A 21,117-nucleotide genomic window follows, 5' to 3' on the forward strand; every position below is an offset into this window, starting at 1 on the left:
TCCTGGGAGCTGACTGGGAAATAATATAAATGATGATTAAAAAAAAAACTGCAGTAAAATCTAATCATTAGAAAATTTGGCAGCACAAGATGATGAGTGATTCCCAGCACTGAGACTGGCCTTGTGAATACACCAGTGTTAATGTGAGAGATCTGTACTGCTGCCGCTGGTCAGTGTCAGTCTGGAGTATCTGAGAGTCAAATAAAATAAAAACAACTAAACAAACAATGGCAAACAAATCAATTAAAAAAGCAGCTTTTACAGAAACACTACAGAATGCAAAAAATGACCCTTGCAGTTTTTTTTTTTTGTTCTTGCAAACAGACTTGGTGCCCCGATGTTGATGATCCAGCACCAATGTAAGACTTGAGAAGTTGCATACAATGTTTGACTCCAGATCTGAAAAACACAGTGGGGACGGGGATGGACAAAGTGACCAACGTTACTGAATAAGCAAAAAAACACAGTGCAATAGAACTATTCATATTTAATATCTCCATTTTCATACACTTCCTAAGCAATCACAAGTCACGTGAATGGCATAAACAGGCTTGGGGTGTCCCTTTCACAATCAATGCCTATTGAGGTAACAGAGCTTGGGCTAGAGTGCAGCATCTCAGTCGAACATCTGTGGTTAATTTGTGTGCTGCTCTCAAATGGAATTATGGGATACATATTATGCGATACATGTATCAGCTCGCTTAGCAAAGGGTTCCTGCAGAAAACAGAAACTTTCATATCTTGCCAAGTTTTGCTATACGTTCAAGAATCACCACATTTATAAATACTGTACCCACTGACCCTGGCAACTGTGCACAGCTTTTTAAAATGCTAAAACACTGCCTACTTGGAATGCAAAAAACAAACATTTTAGTCATGTTGGCCATTTTCATTATGTTGCAGGTTGTTGTTAGAAGTCAAACTGTCGGTATCCCTTTCCCAGATGGCTAGCTCTATGAGTTCACTAGTTTGCCAACGTACTTTAATAACTCGTGGTGAAACTTTTCAAATTGCTATAAGGATGAGGTAGTTTCCAGGTGACACCATAATTTGCTGCTTTAACTAATAACTCATGAGCTGTCATTTATGTTGCTAACAGGAGCACCACACTTCTGAATTTGTATCAAAACAGGGCAGTTTCACAACCTGAAAATCCCTCATTTTTCAAAACACAAATAGCACTAATGATTGAGGTGTCTGTAATTATTTTATTTAAAAACATGAAATGTTAAAGTTGCCAAAACTCTTCTTTCAAAAGGCATTGATTTGTCTTTTGATACAGCTCATAATCCATTATGCAAGAGGCAGACATGCCATTGAAACTGAGTGTCACATCTGCGCCCATTATTCATTTCTCATAAGGACAACTATGCGCTTAGTCAGAACCACAAAACACCTGCCTTTGATCAGTTTCAGCCTTATATACAAAATGGTTTGGAGTTAGGACTTTGACTGGCAGACATGGACTGATCCAGGAACAGTGCTTGTGGCACCATCTACTCAGAGACATACATGGTATTGCTGGTATTGTGGGATGTGTGCAGGAGGACTTACATGAATTGGCAGGTGGGTTTACCAGTGAGGAGGTACATAGCTGTACCCAGGCGTTCCTTGGGGCCTGTACGTTGGCACGGTAACTGGATGTGCTCCGATGTGCTGTGTGTGCTGTGGTGTGGTCAGCAGAGTCCCTGTACAGAAGGAGCCAAACTGAGGGTCACCAAAACAGCTACACACACTGTCTTTATAAAGCAATCAAACAAAGAAGGGGACCACATAAGTTTTACATATTGCTCACAACGTTCCTTCCTACCTGTCCCACTTCATCATGCACATATGACAAACCTAACCAGAGCTACATGAAAACAGAGTAAACTTATTTTCTTTTATCTATTTGAGGAAAGCATGCTATACCCAACAATATCCAGAAGGTGGCACCAGATCCAATTTTGTCCCAGAGACACAGATTACAACTCCCTGCAAGTGTGACTATATTTATAACTAGACTGATATTAAAAAAAAACCACACACTCAGTCACTGAAGACGTAGACCATTCATTTTATTACGACTGATGAGTGCTAACAGGAATCAAACAGATTAGCAACAGGTCCCAATATGACAGCTGAAAGTAGTTTTCCTCACCTGCTGACATGGCCATTGTGGTGCCAGCCACCATGCCCATTGCCACGCTGTTGGAGCGAGGGGCGGGGACAGGGGCCGGGTAGATGGCGGAGGGGATGCTGTTGGGCTGGACCACTGTGGTGTGGTGGATAACATGCGGCTGAGCCGCATACACAGGCTGTGTGTAGTAAGCACCCTGAGACGGAGAGGAAGGTAGAGTCAAACTCTCACACCGAGGACTGAGACAGTCACTACACAAAGGAATGCACAGTCAGTACATTAAGGAATGGATAGTCAGTACATCAAGCAGTCTGACAGTAGCCATAAGTCTCTGCAAACTGATTTTAGGGCTTGAACAATGTCATTATTTCTTTTTCTGTACCATGAGTGCAACAGGACCAGAGTGGTGAAGTCCCATCAAGGGGACATCAAGAAAACAAATGAATACAAAAGATGCGTAATCACACACACAACCGTCAGATTCAGCTAAGCATCCACATCCTGAATGAGCCAATCAAACCTTCTTTGTGTCACTGACACACTCACCTGAGCATAGAGGTTCTGCTGGGGGTAGGCACTTCTGATCGGGTACATAGCCGGCTGGTAGGGGTTAGGGGACGGGGAGTAGGGTGGGGGGGCTCCATTGGTCTGGGCAGGTGGCACCTTGTACGGGGTCCCAGCAGTGTATCCTGCAGAAGAAGGAGGGGCGCAGAGAGATCAGGGAGGGAGAGGGAGAGGGAATGGGGAAAAAGGGAGAGACCAGACAGGCTTTAGTTTGAGGTAGGACACTTCTATGGCAGGTATGCACTTATGGAAACAAAGGTCGTGGTTAGGACAGTGACTGTGATGACGTTTCAGTTCAATGGCTCCTCTTTCTACGTTCCTTCATGTTGGCTGTTATAAGACGGTTCCTGCAACCAGCTGCATCAAGCCATTTTGGACACAAAAATTGCCAGGGGGCTTCCTGCAAGGCAATCTACTGCAAAAAATACTGTAAAATGGGTCATAATTATCCTCACTACTAGTGCTGACATGATAAATGTTCTTGCACAAATAGCAATTATTTTGTTGGGGGGGGGAAAAATCATACTCAATTCAGAATTTAGACATCTTTGCAAAATGTCCTTTGGCGACCTCATCTTACCATACGCTATCAATGGACTCTCAAGAAATATCAATATATACAACTCAAACAAGCAAAGATCTATTAAAAAATGTCACCCTATGGTTACATCTTTAACAATATGTTTACAGTAGTCTATGTGCACTAATTTAATATTAGTCACATAAACATGTTACAGACACTGCTTACAGTCCTACTGGTCAAACAGCACTTCCACAGTACATGTAACCGGACAAGAGGACACGATCACATCAACAAATGAAACCTACCCTTTCCTGAGGCACACATTCCTTTCCGCTTACCTATTTTGAAGGAGGTACCAAGCAATCCTTTTGCATACTTGTTATACTTCCTTCTAAGGCATTGTTTTTTACACTGAGCCCTTGTAAGAAGAGAACAGACCCACAAAATCTTTGGCTGTCACGCAGTGCTGTCAGCCCTTTGTGAAGGACTCAGAAATGGCTCTCTCTACTGGTGAAACAAGAATCTGTTAAACCGTACACTCCTCTGACTGAGAAAGACTACCCACAGTAGAGCAATGAGGAACGTGGTTTACACAACAGCTAAATTAGCATGCATTTCGGGTAAAGATATTATGGTTAAGTGAATGGATACATCAGTTCTTTCCGGGAAGGAGCAGGAGCATCTAGTTGTAGTCATCCCTATGGTGACAGAAAAGTGTCATCTAGCTGTACTCATCTCTGTGATGGAAAAAAGTGATCTAGACATACTTTTACTTTGAACCTGATGAAGTATTCAATGAAAAGAAGCCTACATAAACTCAGCTCACAAAAGTACAATAAGAAAAATATGCTTGGAGTACTTTCCGCTTCGCCATGTTCACTCCAGCTGTAGTAAAACTGGGTGGTCAAATTCTACTGTCATATAATGACAGTACAGCGCATATGAATCACCTATATTTATAAACATCACGGAATTGTTGATACAAAACCGAAGCACAACTTGCCTCGTCAGGCCTACAGCAACCGAAACTCTCCCAACTATCCTTGGCAAGGACAGGCCCCACTAAAAACTAAAAAGCACGACAAGTACTAACACATCACATTTCAGCACCTCAATATCAATACTACAGATTTCAGAAAGGACTTGTGCTAATCTCTGCATAGTGGCACAGGGCAATTCAGACTGCTCAGATGTTTGTAATACATCACACTAACTAAAGTTTCGCAACAGTGTTCAAGGGAGGCGAAGATCACAGCTAAAAGGCTGCAAAAGCACAGTGCACTAGCTCTGAACTGCTCTTGCTCTGAACCTCCCATCAAAACCCTCTTTGATCACGTAAGGCCAGTCACATTTGCCTTGACAGATTTACAGCTCTACTTTGTGCTGTTTTGCTGTGAATAATCGTCTTCTGTGATCATTATGTTGTTGCTCTGTTGCTTGTTGTGTCGCTTGTTGAATGTTGCTGTCTTTTCGATTTTCAAGTTGACCTTTCCAGGTCGATATATCAAAAGTGCCGCTGCTACATGCAAGTTACTGAAAGTACTGAAGTCAATGAAATGTCCATCTCTCTCTGCTCTGAGACACACTTTCATTTCATATCATATCGCTGTGGCTTTGAGCGTTACTTTCCTTTCATCTGGCTTCAATGGCACATTTTGTTAGTTGTAGTGTAAATGGGAGCAAAACCCATGTGCAACCCATTCAACCAGTGTCAAACCAACCTCCAGAGGCAGTGTGAGAGACATTCTCAGCACCTGAGTATCTAGTGTGGGATGGTTTCACATCTCCTATAAAGTACACCAAATGGAATCTACACTTCAAACTGGAATTTAAACAAATGCCTAGATGCCACTGCCATATGTGCTAACTTCCTTGATATCCAACCTGCATACCACCAGTTTGCTGCTGGGTGATGTGTACTGTTTACTGCAAGCAAAAACTGAAACACTCTTTTAGAGAGACTATGCGCTATGGAAGTCTGTTTAGATTAGCTCAAGCAATTAGACCAGTGCTGTCGAACATATTCTAACAGAATATGATAGCCGCATAAACAGAATGAGCCAAAACAATTCGTATTCCGTAATGCAAAACTGGTCAGCTCTGCACGCTTTTATATTACATACAATTACCATGCAAGTACTGCTGTACTACTCCTTATACTGGTAAAACACCCCTGCAGATAGTGCTGCAGATGTTCTACAGTAGATGTGTGTGTACTGATATTTGTGAAAATGTTGTATCCACTCAAGAGTTCTCTCATGCTGATGAAGACTGATGTTTTTGTCATTATCATTAGCATGTCATTAGTCATGTCATCATTAGTTATGTCATTAGCATCTAAGGCAGGGGTGTCAAACTCTATTCCTGCACAGGGTTGGTTTTCCCCAAAGCTGGTTCTTCAGAGGCCAAATAATGAAATTATCTCTATACTACCTGTATATGCGGGGTACAACACCTTATGTCAAAATAGTTTTGAACTAATACAACAAAATAAATAATAAAAAACAAAGTAAAGTAAACAACAATGATTTCTAAAAATGTAAATACAAAGTAAATTATTGGCTATTAAAGCAATCAACAGGGACAAAAAAAAAAAAAAACACGACCCTCCTGGAGTCAGTTTTTAGGATAAACAGGAAATCCTATAAAATGAATACTAAATGAAAAAAGTGACATTTCTTACGTTGGATGTTGTAATAAAAATTGTTTTCCTTGGACAAGAATAACCTCAAACGTTTTACACATATAGTTCGTTATATTACAAACGGGCAACAAGACCCCTACCTATGGCCTTGGAAATGTGATTAAATATAAAATCAAACAGGACACACTTATCACTAGGCATTCTAATGAACGTACTTACATTTACAGGTGTCCTGATACGCTCGGGTAAAACATTCTGAATGAGTGATGGGTACTATATGTGTATTACTTTAGACTTTTTGTCCAGGGTACAGTGTCTCAGCAAAGCCACCAGGAATACAGTAATCTCTTCATCATTATAACTAGACTTCACTGATAAGATCTAAGGGTGGAGTACGAAGGCACTCACCACAAGTTCTACTGTGAATGCTGCCAATTCATGGCTCACAAATACATAACTACACAAAACACAGACATCTTCGTTCAGCGGATACCACGCCATGTACAAGCGACCAATACCTCTGGTAATCTGCACTGTTCATTAACGACAAAATACACCACGGAAGATAAGCTACACAATTACAAAATATTCCTCCTAGAAAACAGACCATGAAACTGTTTTTTTTTGGTAATTATTTCAAGAGTGTAAATACGTTCACCTTCCCCACAGTGTCCTACAGATAACGTAACCAGCTAGAAAGGGCACATAAAATCAATGCTGCAGCTTTAATGACGATGCAAGCCTGTGGCGCTGGTAATTTTAATGAGCTATCCGTTTACTTGGTGACAATATATCACACTGTATTAAATGAAATTTACGGGTGCTCCATCTCCAGCTGGAAAGCAGCTCCCCAGTCTTTAGCTCCGCCCTTACATCTCCCAATGTCGCGCTGTCCTGCACACCTCCTGTGTCGCCCTGCCTTGCGCCCCCCCATCCCCCATCCCCTGCAGTGCTGTGCGTGAGCTGTCAGTGATGGGGACAACGTCTGGAGAAAAGGAGGGATATTTACTGAATGCTGCAGACGAGGCCTGGTAAGATCTGTTCTCTGAGCCCGCGTCCACTGCCAGGTCATAGGACCCCTCAGTGGGCCCTGCTGTAGAGGTCTGCGCCCAGCCCTGCTTCATCAGCAGCACTGTCCCGACAGATACAACAGAAGAGGGGGGAGGGGGGGGTTTGGGTTACACACAGCATAGCACAGTACACATGCCCCAGGGGGACAGTTCAACACACCACCATAACCACCACCGCCCCTCCCCTGCCCACCCACTCACGCTTTATGTGCTCCATAACACCTCCTCCATTCACCCAAATTACAATGCAGTGGGGTGCAGTGCTTTCTCTTAGCTTGTTATTACACTTCCTACATCCTTACATGACCCTCACTCTCTTCTTGCATCCAATCTCCCACACAGCATAAACTATCACTCAAACTAACGCTCCATACGTGCCCTGGCCTCATTCACCACAACAGGTATTACTGGCATCTAAACTAGAGACTGCGCAACCTTCGCAATAGGGGGTCACTCAAAGACCCATCAGACCTCTAAAAAAGGACAGCTAGAGATTTTACAACCGAGCAGTCATCATAAGAGAAACATTCTCCATCCAATAACCAGGAATTTGCCAAATGGCTAGTAATACCTCTACAAAAGTAACAGAACCCACAGTCGTCATTCCCTATACAAAAAGTAAACGCTACTCAAGTTGCGCTGCATGTATAGGCCACATTTAAGGGCTCAATCAGCAGATTTTCCCTTTCCAAATCGTGGCACAGGAAGGTCAGTAGAGATTAGGGAGTTCTTGTCTGACTCTGATAGTTGATTTCAAGTAGTCTAAACACATACTATTTCGCAGACATAGCAGAAATACATCATTGTGCGATCTAAACAAAAGCACAATAACCCTTTTTTGACTGGTCCCAGAAAAGAATGTTTAGCAACTTGGCAAAACAAATTTGACTGGGAGGCAAGGAATTCTGGGAAAAAGGACAAATTTTCCAGGCTTACTGGCACATACAGTGCTCAATCCTTGTTCAGTCATGGTTCTCATGGCCTGAAGTACACCCTACTGACAGCTGGAAGATTCCGCACTTTGAAAAGAAGCAAACTGACATCCTGGTAATGTATGCATTTTATCATTGGGTATGCAGTTAAGATGTCAACTGTTCTCTACAGTGAAATCAGAACATATGCTCATCACTGCTGGGCACAGAGTAATGCACTATATTATGAGAGCAGTCTAGTGGCACTGCACACATGTCAATGTTATCTGAATCTTTACAAACAGCCCTCTAAACAAATAGGTAAGCAGTCACATTGCTGAACCCCCCCCCCCCCACACCAAGCCTGTTTGTGATAGGCTTCTGTCACTGCACAGTTATGCCAAAATTCTCAGATGAGTCCTTTTCTGCATATGGTTATTAACATGTTAGAATTTAAAGAGCATGACGGGTGACAGGGAGCTTACGGCTTTGAAACAATCTCAGTCAATGATTCTCCCTTGGCTCTACCAGTGGAAACTGACTAAATCACTATTCACAAGCAAAATCTGGATGCAGATAGTTAACAAGGAAGACAGGATTGGGTACATCAGAGAAAACATATCGTAGGCAATATCGTGGGCCACCATGCTATACTACTTGTTGTGTACCTTGCGAGCTAGCTTTAGCTATACAGCATTTCACACTAAAACGAGCCACCAACCGCGAAAACAGAACTCTCTTACATGACCACTAAACAACATATATAAATAATATATAAAAAGCCTTCACCTTTTGTGCATACCTGTCAGCTATAGCCAGCTCCATTCAACACCATTAATAATAAAATCTAAAACTAACATGATGCAAGCTTCAGAGAAGGCAGTGTACTAAACCATTTTATGTTTTTCATATCAAAACTAACAATGATATCTACCTAGTTAAATCACAAGTATGTTGATATATATGAGTAAAGGAGGAATGTTTTAATTTGGTATGTCAATTTAGCTAGGCAGCAGTTGTGACCTTGTATCATTCAACACAAAAGCATGTTTGTTAGGGACAGATCAAAGGACTCAGGGAAACTGCTTTTGTGCTGTGGACTGAGAAAGAGGAATAATGGTCAATATTGTTGTGACTTCCAGGCTGACACATCAGTATTTTGTTCACTTAAATGAGCCATTTTATAATCTCATGACAGTCACAGAAAACACGTCCTGGCTTCCTTCTTTATAGCAAGATGTGAAGGCACAACACAGAGCTTTCATTTTAACAAGTAGTTTGAGACCAATCTTCCTAATGACAAGCTAATAGTTTGACACATGACGAAAACTAGATGGCTAAGTAATGATGATCACTATCGACAGGGTCTGTCTAAAAGACTTAAAAAGAAATGCTAGCCAACCATGTTTCACAGTTAACTAGGCAGACTTGTAGCTTTTGCATTTTAAAGTGTATAAATATTCAGGATGCATTTTGAAGCAGGTCTCAGTCTACATCAGTGTGGTATGTAAAAACAAAAGCAGTTCCAGCAAAGTCAAATGGCTAAACCGAGATGACGTTTCCCACACACACACACACACACAAGTGCCTCAGTTCATGGATGCTTGACTCAAAATGCAAGACACTAATGCATCTGCAATGCTGGGAGAAAATATATGGGTCAACACCAATGTCTCATTTCTTCTTCTTCTAGATATGTTCAAACGAGTATTTCAATTACAGCTCTGTCACTATAATAGCACTTACCAGTCCAGAGGGGTCGGCCATGACAGGCTTGCTGTCAATCAACTTTCATTTAGAATAGCGTCCTTAGCAATCAAATTGTCATAGGGTGTTTACAGTGTACTGTTTCTCAAAATAAATCCCATGCACACAAAATGGAACAACATATCTGTGGGAAAAGATGTGATGTATTTAATTTTACACCAGATTATACAAAATGATTTTCACTGTAGGTTACGTCTGCTAAGAAAATTATTAGCTGATCACCTGCACGTCAAACAGCAACAAGCTTCTTCATAGTAACCAATTACACTAGCATTCAGAATCAATGAATGAGATGACTGTTAATGAAATGAATTACTAAAATTATTGATTTTTCTTATACATACCCCTATGACATATCCTGACACAGTGGTATGTAAACTTCCTAGTTTAGAATAGCTGTAATAGAACTGGACAGAATTACTCATGGACCAAACTTGAAGGACTGTGTCACTAGAAGCAAACCACTACATGTCTCAGTAAGTGACACGGGAAGTTCTGTTGTTAAATAACTTGGCACTGACAAAGGTGAGAGGGAGGAACTTCAACGCAATAGCAATGTAATAACAAATTTCTTTACAGTGAAAGAACTGGATTTTCTGTTTGGAGAAAGCAAGAACCCACACTATGAAACACTGACGCTGCATAACCTTTCAGCTGTTGTGTCACCATTCAGTGCAGATCATTTAACCACACAGCAATTCCTTCACCTTCTTAAGGACAGCTACTAGGTGCTGTATGTACTCAGAGAATACTGTCATGTTGTCTGTGTGACCCAGCAAGATTTTATTAACCATTATACCACTGCTGTGTGCAATATGTGGGAGATGTGCTTTTTGTAACAAACAAGGTAACTTTTTAGCCCTTATTACTTACTACATTTGCTGCTCATACTTAAGATTGATCCTCTGGCTGTATTTAATCCCCATGTTTTTGTACAGGACCACACTCTCATTTTCAAGTGAGGTAATATTCACCTACTTGTAGTTGATCTAAAAAACCCAAGCATCAATCTGTCATACTCGTGAAATGTTATTTTTTGGCATAAACAACAATTCCTCTCACACTTTGGTCACTTTTTACTTTACTTAAAAAATAATAATAATTATAAAATGCTCACAGTAGACACCTAAATCTAAGTAATGTTTCAGTTAGGCAGTCAAGCATTAGCCAATAGGGGGCAGCAATGCCCTGCTCGGTGACAGAGGTGAGCCCTTTTTAAAAACAGCAGTGGAAATAATATTATATAAACACATTTTTCTCCCTTTAAACTTGAATTCTAAATTTTACGTCAAAACTGCAGCCTTACATTTGAACGGATGTATAAGTCCCACCATTCTCTGTAGACCTGCAGGGCTATAGGTGGTAACAGTCTTGTCTCTAGAGAAGAGGACTTAAGCAACCTACATCAAGGATAAGTGAGATGCGAGTGAAATCCTGAAATACTGTGATGAGATGGTGAGACGCTTGAGAGAACAACACACTGAACCTTGTTCCAAACCCCCAAATGCCATTTTAATTTTCAAAGGCAGCCTTAATGGATGAATTCGGCAGAACCTGTACGTGACTCCCTTCAGTTCAGGCAAACATGAAACAAAAGATGTTTCACCTATGCCCGATTTCAGCTACTTCAGTTACTCCTTTATTTCAAATGAAATGACCTTAGCCGTAGTGGTGCCGGAGAGGAGAGAGAGGAGGCCACTTTGCACGCCCTTCACGTTCTGCTCTCAGCTGTAACATCAGTGAGATCCCCCTCTCTTTCAAGGGACTTGCTGAGGATACCCGAGAGGGGTCTCCTCTGTTTGGCGTTAGGTTCACAGGCTTTGGCCTGAGGCGAGACTGGCAGAGGGGAGTCTTACCTGGAGGGTATCCCGGGCTGCCGGTCTGGTAGAGGTTGGGTGTGTAGGTGGGAGCGGTGGTGGGATAACCTCCAGGGTAGCCTGAGGAGAGAGAGAGGAGAGCTGCTTTTAGAGAATCACCCGGGGCGAACAATAGTGTGCATGTGTTAATGAAAAAGGAATATAAAACTGTAATATTAAAGAAGATGTTGAAGGACCAGTGCTCTTTCTGCATTTCCACTAAATTTAGAGAGATAGACTGTGTCAGTGCACACAGTGGTATAGAGATATACCATCTCAATTCACATGGAGATGAAGAGATACACATTTTGAATGCTCAGAGATGCAGAGATATACCATCTCAATGCATGCAGAGATGAACAGATACATATTTTGACTACTCAGAAATGCAGACAATCTCAACGCACAAAGCAATGCAGACACACTATCTCAATACACACAGATGACAAGATACACATTTTGAATACACAGAGATGTAAAGATACACCACCTCATTAAGACAACCTGACAGATTCGCAAACACACAGCAACTACACCATTTCATACACCAAGAGGAGAGGAGCTCAGACACAACTGCAAGTGTGTTTTTAATCAGTTATGCAGTTACTGCAATAACCAAATCAAATCGCCACTGAAATCATGCTGGACAGTTGCACAGAAAACTCAAGCTTCAAATCTATGGTTATTAGTTCCAAATACCGGACAAGAGAAGTCACACTGCAGCAGACACTGAGATTCCCACCTATCTTACGAGTGGCTGGGTGTGTGCTGCTGTCACTGTGTATGTGCAAAGGCTTGGTCAGCTATGTCATTCAGTCTCTGGCCACACTCTTGAGCTCTGCTGCGAAGTCCGCCCAGAGCGGATTTCAGTACAGTAGCTTTTCTTCTTCAAATAAACCAGCATCTTTCAATTTTGTTATTCAATTACATTCTCACAGTTCTGTCCTTCTAAGGCAACACCTCTCATTGATGGAAGTTCACAGTGCTACCCTGGTGAATGACAAGTGTGAAAAATTCACTTCTGGACATCGCCGTGGCGTGTGGCTCTGATCGGAACGTCCATCGAGCCTCTCTCTCCTTTCTCCCGCCTCCCTGTGGTCAGGGTCTCCAGGTCCCAGAGCAATCAGAGCTGAATCCTCGTCTCCTGCCCAGAGCCCACTGGTGGGTGGGTGGTCTAATGGGGTGGGGAGGTTTCTAAATGCTGCAACATTGGTTTAATGCTTCGATTTCCAACAGCTCAGACCACCATGGGGACTGAAGACACGCAGTGCTCCCTCTCCTTGCCGCAGGGAAAGAAAGCGTTCCAATGCAGAATCTTTCTATCTCAGTGGAGCAGGAATCGAGGAATAACAGCAGATTATTGTCCCATGGAAACTCAAAGTGCTGCGTGTGCACATTCCACCACTGGGGGGCCGGCGAGGAAAAGGGAGAGTTTAGGATGGGCATCCACGGGTGGGGAGGCACTGCCCAATGATCAGGGGGTCATCGAGAAAAGAGTGGGCATAGAGGTGGAAGATCTGATAATGGATTTAATGTGAGAAGGATCTATGACCTTGCCTGCCTCAGAAGACTAGCAGGGTAGCGCAGTCTTGGGTTACTGAAGCAACATTCTCCGTGAAGGAGAGCTTATCGTGGAGAATAACACTGATTTTCTGTTCTGATTTTATGATCTGGGAGAGGACAAGGGCAATGTTCACGCATTGAGAGAGAGATGAGCCTTGTAGAGATGATGGTGTAGCTGAAAAGTGGAGAAGGACCATCTTGATGAAGTCATAATTACAAATATTAGTATTATATTTCCAAATCCAAATAATATTAGGAATTAATTTTCCAAGGATATGAGGATTTCCTTGGTGGATTATCAGAGCCAAATCAATATCCAACCTAAAGAAAATGCAGGAAAGGTGGTGACAGAGCCAAAACCAAACAATGCAGCTGGCTACAAAGGTTGAAACAGCTATTTTGCACCATTCAGGATGCAGGATCAGTTCATCCAGCCTTACTCCTAACACCATCCGATTTGTGAAAAAACTGCTATAACCAATCCAGGGTCAGCACTAAGGGCAGAATTCATCTACCACTCAGTGTTCCACGAAGGCACTGCTGCCCATTGCCATGAAGCATTCAGTAGTATTTCATGACAGGAAAACATGGAGTAGTGGAGGTGGGAATGTTCTCCCTGCAGCGTCTGCTTTATCTAGTCCTCCACAGATGGCTAGGCTGACAGCCATCAGTACATGTTACAGACAGAGACGAAGGGTGGCGGAGGAAGCAGGCTGGAAGAGGACTTCTCTTAATAAACAGCACCAAAATATATAGACCGATGGCACTCACTGCAAATGAAACCATCTGCTTGGTGAGATAAACTTACTGAGGAAGAGGAGGGGGAAAAAAATGGAAAAATCTGATCATAAGGATGATGATTTTATGTTCTTGGGGCCAAGAGGGACAGCGAGATACTGTACAGGAAGGCAGGCTATTTATGTGAAACAGGCTGAACTGCAGTGAGATGTACAGCCAGGACCACTTCACTGAACCATAAAAACAACTGCTGAATAAAATATAAACATTGATTTTTTTTTTACCAGCAGGCCAGGAGCTGGACTAAATTAAGGGACCAGCCTACCTGCCAAGTTACAAGGAAAGAGATCTAATATACTATTCGCTTAACTTACTACCTGTGCGCCAGGTAATTACAGCAATTCTTCCTGCAATGACAGCATGCTGCGATAGGTTGCGTATTCAAAACAATTAGTGTGATGCGGCGGTTAGACTACTGGCCTGTAGAATTCAGGGTTTCAAGTTCAAATCTTTTATTGTCTTAATAAATATCCAGCAGGGTAAATGGGTTTCACTAATCAGAGGAAATGCTAGTCTTGGCTATGCCATAACCCTTTTCTAGGTACCTCTAAATGTTAAAGTACTGAGTGCCTTGAACCCAACGTCATCCAAATTCATTTAGCTTTATAATTGAGCAAACTATGTAATGAACCAGAAGCACTTCTGGCACTCCAAGATCGAAACTTGAGCTGCTGAGTTCACCAGCTCAGCATAAAAAAGATGCAGTAAATGGTTTGGAAATCTTCAGCCATGTAGGTTTTTATTTGCCTTTAGTGAGGGACAGTACCACAATACTAATGACTTCAGGTGCAAATGACTGTTTCCAAAGATGAGGTGAAAGTTGAATCTTTCCAGACGTGTGAGGTCAAGCCACCAACAAATAAAACATTCATTCAGAAGAAAACACTGTGAGAATATTAATTATCATCCACATTCATGAATGGTGATTACTTTCACTGTGACAATGACATGTGGGACAGAGCTGAATAATACTAAATAATAAGCTCAAAATTGCTTGTTGACAATGCAATTTAAATGATTTCAGTCCCTCCATCTTTTCCTCATTGCCTCTAACAGCCAACAAACTGCTGAAAAGGTGCTACCAAACACAGAGACAGAGATTGCCAGGCCTTCTCAGCAGGTCACATATTCATGCCACTGGCTCTCCAGCAGACATATTTCATACAAAAAACACACTTCATGCATGCACACATAGTCAGCCCAAAACAGAAAAGATTCATTTGGCAGGATCTTTATCTCAAATTTTCAAACAAAAATAGTTAATAATAGTTACAATAACAGGTAATAACAGACCAATAATTAAACACTTTTCAGACTGATGCTTCTTAACGCATTCTCTTTACTCTGTATCTGTGTGGGGTTCAGTTTTTATATTTACAAGCCCAATATGGTAAAATTCAGTGCAATGAGGTTTAGTCAAAGTATTAAATGTGTCACAGACAGACTCAGCAATTGAACACTTTTCTCCTGGACAGGAAAATAATGACAGAAATTGTAGTTTCCAACACAATTTCAGACACTTCTTGAGAAGCCCAATGTGTGATTGGTGGGGTCCTGTTGACAGGTGTCTACGGCAGTAGAAGGAGGAGAATGTGAAAGTAGCAGACTGAGGAGACAAAGGGATGGTATGGCCCTGCTTATAGAACTGTTAGTGAATGGGAAAGCAGATGAACCCAACTGTTTTCTGGAGGGGCTGAGCAGGGTTACTGTGGGATTGGGGTTTAAAACCTGTGGAACACTGCAGGCTGTACCTTCCTCCAAAAAAAAATATTGTGAAGGCACAAATTTTCACTAAAGGAAAAACAAAGATGGAAATACCAAAGACACTACTGTAAGTAGCATTTCCAAATGAGTCTCAAATCGGTATTCATTTCACACCTGAACCATCCCTTCAGTAATACCTGACACACGTACCTATTCCCAATTCCAATCCACAAACATGGCAGAGGACTGGATCCTGCCACCCAGATAGCAACAAGAGATAAATCTCTTCCACTAATGCAATTTCTTGGCTGAGATATATTTTCCCTGAATTAGGCAGGAATGCACATAGGTCACAGTAGGAAAAAAAACACAGAACAGATTCTTTATTGTGTCTCCATAAAACATAATTGAACTCCTCTCTTTATAAAATAGTGCTTTCAGCTGATTCACTCCATCTTCCTGGATATTAAGATCAATGTCACACCCAGAGCAGGCTGAAGTCAGGGTTAATAACTACAATGCATAGCATTGTGTCTCGTCCCAGATTCCTGCGGATGCATGAGTGTAACGAGCAGACATCGTAGCTGGAGTTTAAGATAACCAATTGGCAATAACAACATGAATGGGATGTATATATTGCTTCCCCTGCCTTTCAACACACCAGTTATTATAGAATCACATTACTGCCAACAGCCATGATCAACTGCCTGTCTGCTAATCAGCTCATGCAAAATGAAAGAGTCTATGTATGTGGGAGGGAGGACTGCTTCAGCCAAGCAGCAAGTGTCTGACTCATAGAGCGTTACAGTCTCGAGAGCTGCCTGACGATGTGGCTGAGATTCGACAAAAAGGAAAGGAACCTTTCCTTGGAATTTTGCAGCTTACAACTCAACCACTAGAAACAGTCACTGACTGCGACTCCACAATGGTCACTGCCACACACTTACAGAGAAGGAACGGCTCTCTAGTCCAAGCGGGCTTAAATCTAACAACACTTTCTAGCTTCCTCTGCATCACTGAGACCCAGAGCTGAGATGGGAAGTTAAATTGCTGCAATTCAAATTCTAATTTTCTTATCAGGTGGCAGAATGATGGGAACAAAAACCTGTCCACACCGCTGATGTCCCTGACCAGACATGGCCCTACTATACAAGGTGACCTTACAGCTCCCCAGTAAAACCTCCAGTAACTGCCTCAGTGGCAGTAGAGGACAGAATGCAAAGAATGAGTAGAAAATGAGCCTAACGAGACGTTTGTTGTCCCTTCACAATTACCATCATTACACTGTCCAAAACTGCTGGAAATGCACTCCCAGTTCATGACTTTTTGAAACCACATAAAGCTCTAACATAAATCTTCATGCTTGATGTCCAAAGTTTTCAAACTTTTCAGACACAGCATAACAGAGCTAGAAAACTAAGGCCTATATAAACAGCAGTAGGCTACAGAGAGGTGTAGGCTTTGGGTGATGGTGGCTGCGGTAAAAGGGTGCTTCATCAGTGACACACATGAAAAGGTGGGGGGGGGGGTTGGTCATGGGTAGGGCCCCATTCATGCTTTTCACAACATTCCTCTCTACAGCCGGCCGGCCCCTTCAGGGAATGCTGAGTAAGGCAGCTCTGGTAGGACAGATGGTAACTGTGGGGGGGGGGTGTGAGCAGGATTTAAACTGGGTCACCGCTCTGGTGGCTCCACCCAGCCGGAGGGGAAACCTGTCTCAGGTATGGCTCAGCCTAAGTCAGCAGTGAGCGAACAAAGATGCACTCTGCAGATTTCCTGTAAGAAACACTGATACCAGTTTACATAGAGATGCTCTTCTTTTAGCGTTTCATTAGGCATTAACAGTGTTAAACTCTGGAAAAGCACTTCCAATACGTTTGTTTACTTTGTCCAAAGTTGCCACCTGTGAGCTCATCAGACATAGCATCTGACGCAACTGTCACAACAAACGTTGCACAAACGTGTAGTGGATGTCCAAAAACATAACATTCCAATTCTTACTTCAAGGAGACCTACATGTTTATCTGTCAACTAGAAACACTTTTACCATATCACTGTATCGATAACACATTGCTATACTATGTGCAAAACAAGCAGCAAGTAATACAAGTAGCTGGTGTTAGGGGGTGGGGAATAACATGGAACTGAGATGCAGTCTGAAGAGGTGGGTCTTTGGTCTGAGTTGGAACATGCTGCCCTGACCACCAGTGGGACGTTCATTCCACCACTGGGGGACCAGTACAGACAGGCATCATGGCTGAGAGGAGCTACCCTGTCGGGTAGGGACAGTCAGTTGCCCTATGGTTGCAGATCACAGTGATCTTGCTGGTACATACGGTTTAAAGACTGACTGTAGGTATGAGGCGGCTGTCCCATTCACTGTCCTTTATGCCAACACCAAGGTTTTGAACTTGATGCGAGCTATAACAGGAAGCCAGTGAAGTGAGGTGAAGAGGGGTGTGACTTGACTACGTTTACGGAGGTTGCAGACAAGTCGTGCAGTTGCATTCTGGATTAACTGCAGGAGTCTGGTGGCACAGACAGGAAGACAAGCACAAGCACAGATAGGAAATCAAGCGTTTTTATACCTGTATTTGTGATCTATGACACTCATACCTCACCCTACCATTTTTGACACTTGAAGACCAGGTATCTGGATTTGTGGCATGATTCAGTGATCACTATGCTTACATTTGTTCACCTGTAACAGTAAGTATGCATAACAATAAATTCAAATCAATTAGACATTTTTTTTCTTACAATAATGTCAGTTCAATAAGGACTGTCAGATAAGATAGTACCTCATGGACATATTGCTTAACTATTTTAGCTGTAAGAAAATTCTCACTTAAAATTTGGCCTCAGAATGGCTTACATTACATTACATTATATTATTGGCATTTAGCAGACGCTCTTATCCAGAGCGACTTACACCAGTTACAGGTATTTACAATGTTATCCATTTATACAGCTGGATATTCACTGAGGCAATTGTGGGTTAAGTACCTTGCCCAAGGGTACAGCAGCAGTGTCCCAGCGGGGATTGAGCTGGCAACCTTTCGGTTACGAGTCCTGCTCCTTAACCAATATGCTACACGGCCACCCGGTTTAATACAGTACTGATATGATGGTTTCATTTTCCCTCACTGACTAACCAATAAAAGAAACACAATACTGAGGTCATTTCAGGGCAACCTGAACAGAACCATTTCTGCCACACCAGTAAGATATATCATCATAAAAACCCTCTACAGCCTTGGCTTGAGCACTGTGAATTTAGACCTTCCCTAACGAGGCCTGCATCACGCCCACACACATGAAAACTGGCCTCCCACGCTCTGCTAATTAGGCTCCGTATTTATGGAACAGTTTGTGACCAGGAGTTGCAGCTAATGGTAGGCAGGGAAAAAAATTACACAAACGAGAGAGAGAGTGCTTTAATTCAGCTCTTTCATTCAGTTATTCTGCCATCTTAGCCCCCTCGAGCAGTCTCTGTAATAGTCCCCAGATATTATACTTCTGTGGAATGCATTCAATTCAGAACTGCCACCTTGCTCTCCTGAACTCCCCATTACCATCTGTAACGCTCCTGCAGAGTTTGAGTTCACAACCAACTCTGCCTTGAGGGGGCAAAAGGGACAAAATCACAAGAATGAATTCATTTGGAAATATGCTTTGCAAATATACATACATTAGCATGTGTCTGAGGATAATATGGACTTAACAGCACAACATTAACACAGACTTCCACTGAGGTCCTCTATCCTGACACGCAACACAGCACAGCACCTCTTGCTGTTTTTTAATTTTGTGGTAGACATCAATTATACATTTTAAATTATACTAACAAACTCACAGGCAACAGATTTATATAAAAGCAATAAAATGATAAAATTACTCACTGTAAACTTGATGGAAATCGTTTTATTGTGTAATGAGTCAGTGTGTAACTGCAGACTAACCCAACACCACAGGAATTCAGCTGCACATTGTATGGTTTTGGAAACATTCACGCAAGCCAGGATACCACATCATCAATTGCTGAGTACATGGATTACTTTCATCTCCACCTGTTTACAAGCTTCTTCTCAATCAACTGGGTTTTATTAGTCAGTTTCACCATGGACCAGTAAAAGCTCATTTCTAGATTTGGGTCAAACTCCGCTGGATAGAAACTCACTTAAGGTTTTGCAGAAGGTACAAAGCTGACATTAAGTACAAAACACTAAAAAAGAAATCTGACAAAAACTACAGTCTCTAAGTATTGCGCACAGCTCTCCTGAGAGGGTTCTTAAGAAGACAGGTATGATAGGAGACTCAGAGGAGACTGAGCAAGGGAGCATGTTGTCAGAGTCAGAGAGAACAGCACGTTCCCCCCCAGGGAAAGCTCTGCCTCAGCCCCTCTCACCCACAGTCTCCTGGGTCCAAATTATGTTTTCATCTGAGGACGGTTCAGAGGTTCATGCTATCCTCAAAATTCAAACAACTCAAAATTTCTAACAAGCATGATGATTCTGCGATGGCATTTTCTCTTGCTTACTATGTTTGCTTGCCTCCTTTTTCTCCCCAAGAATGCCTTGGGCGGAAAAAAAAGTGTGAGGGGGGGAAAAACATATCGCCTGGGGTACCTTTAAATGAATTTGCTTGCATCCACTGCCCCTCATCAATATCGAGCGCCATGGCAACGGCCTCTCCTCCAGCTCGCTGCTGGAATGCTAATTAGCAGCCTCTGGCAGTCTAAGGCAGGCAGAGCGACAGAGATCCCCTCTACTCCACTCTTTCTTCATGCCTTTTCTGAGGCAGAATCCGCTAATTCCCTCCCACAGACTGAACTCCACATGGCAGGGGGCACACGGTGAACAAACAGCTGAGATCTGAGCCTCCTATTCAGCTTCTTGGTGCTAAGTGTGAGATCAGTGGGGGTATTAGCAATGTGGTTTCGCTGCTAAAACTAAATTGCCTGGTGCTCCACTCTACCTCTGAAGCATAGTGATTCAGTGATGAGAAAAGTCTTTGACTAAATCTGTTTTTGCTACAAACATGTTCGACATCTAGTACCTGAATCCCTTGCACCTGACAGGACTGGCTGTACTGCAAAAAAATGTTCATGATGAAGCTAGAGGCAGTGCATGTTCCCTGAGGCTGGAACACATCCAGCACAATGAAGGTCAAAACCGGTGATCTGGGGTGTATTGTAAATGACACCCAAGGCTGTTTGGCAAAATATCATTAGTTCACCTCAGTTATCACTGAGGTAGCCGCAGGTTTACTGGTTGATGCACTGCTTGTTACCAGGAAGGAACAGGCTCAAGCTCTTAGCGAGCAACTGCTGTAATCCCCTTAAAATAAAGTAATTATTGTGAATTTCTTCAGTTAAAAACCGAAATATACAGATTGTTATGTGTAAAATATAAAACACTGGGATGAGGTAATCAACATTATCCCTAGTTGGTTTTCTTATAGAACTACTTGAGGTATCCTTAAATAGCTGTTAACCATATCTCACTTTCCACAAGGTGGAAAGTGTAAAACAATGTGCACACCAAAGCAAAGCAAATACAACATGTTTCTGCTAGACACAAACAAAAAAAATCCCTT

The 21,117-nt window shown here is 42.3% G+C and overlaps 1 protein-coding gene across 4 annotated transcripts in view; it reads right to left on the minus strand.

The window, feature by feature from the left end:
- Positions 1-21,117, minus strand: part of LOC118774722 (protein FAM168A-like) — a 43,989-nt gene continuing 22,872 nt past the window's right edge. For 3 of the 4 annotated variants that reach the window (XM_036524172.1, XM_036524171.1, XM_036524173.1), the window contains 6 exons: positions 11,455-11,535; positions 6,860-6,982; positions 2,666-2,808; positions 2,141-2,315; positions 1,555-1,688; positions 1-399 (listed from right to left, as the gene is read on the minus strand). In XM_036524172.1, coding sequence (XP_036380065.1) covers positions 1,573-1,688; positions 2,141-2,315; positions 2,666-2,808; positions 6,860-6,982; positions 11,455-11,535 — 638 coding nt within the window. In that variant the 3' untranslated portion in view covers positions 1-399; positions 1,555-1,572. The remainder of the gene's footprint in view (positions 400-1,554; positions 1,689-2,140; positions 2,316-2,665; positions 2,809-6,859; positions 6,983-11,454; positions 11,536-21,117) is intronic. The other variant, XM_036524174.1, reaches the window with a different exon arrangement.

This window comes from Megalops cyprinoides, chromosome 3 (genome assembly GCF_013368585.1).
Source record: "Megalops cyprinoides isolate fMegCyp1 chromosome 3, fMegCyp1.pri, whole genome shotgun sequence".
Classification (NCBI taxonomy): domain Eukaryota; kingdom Metazoa; phylum Chordata; class Actinopteri; order Elopiformes; family Megalopidae; genus Megalops; species Megalops cyprinoides.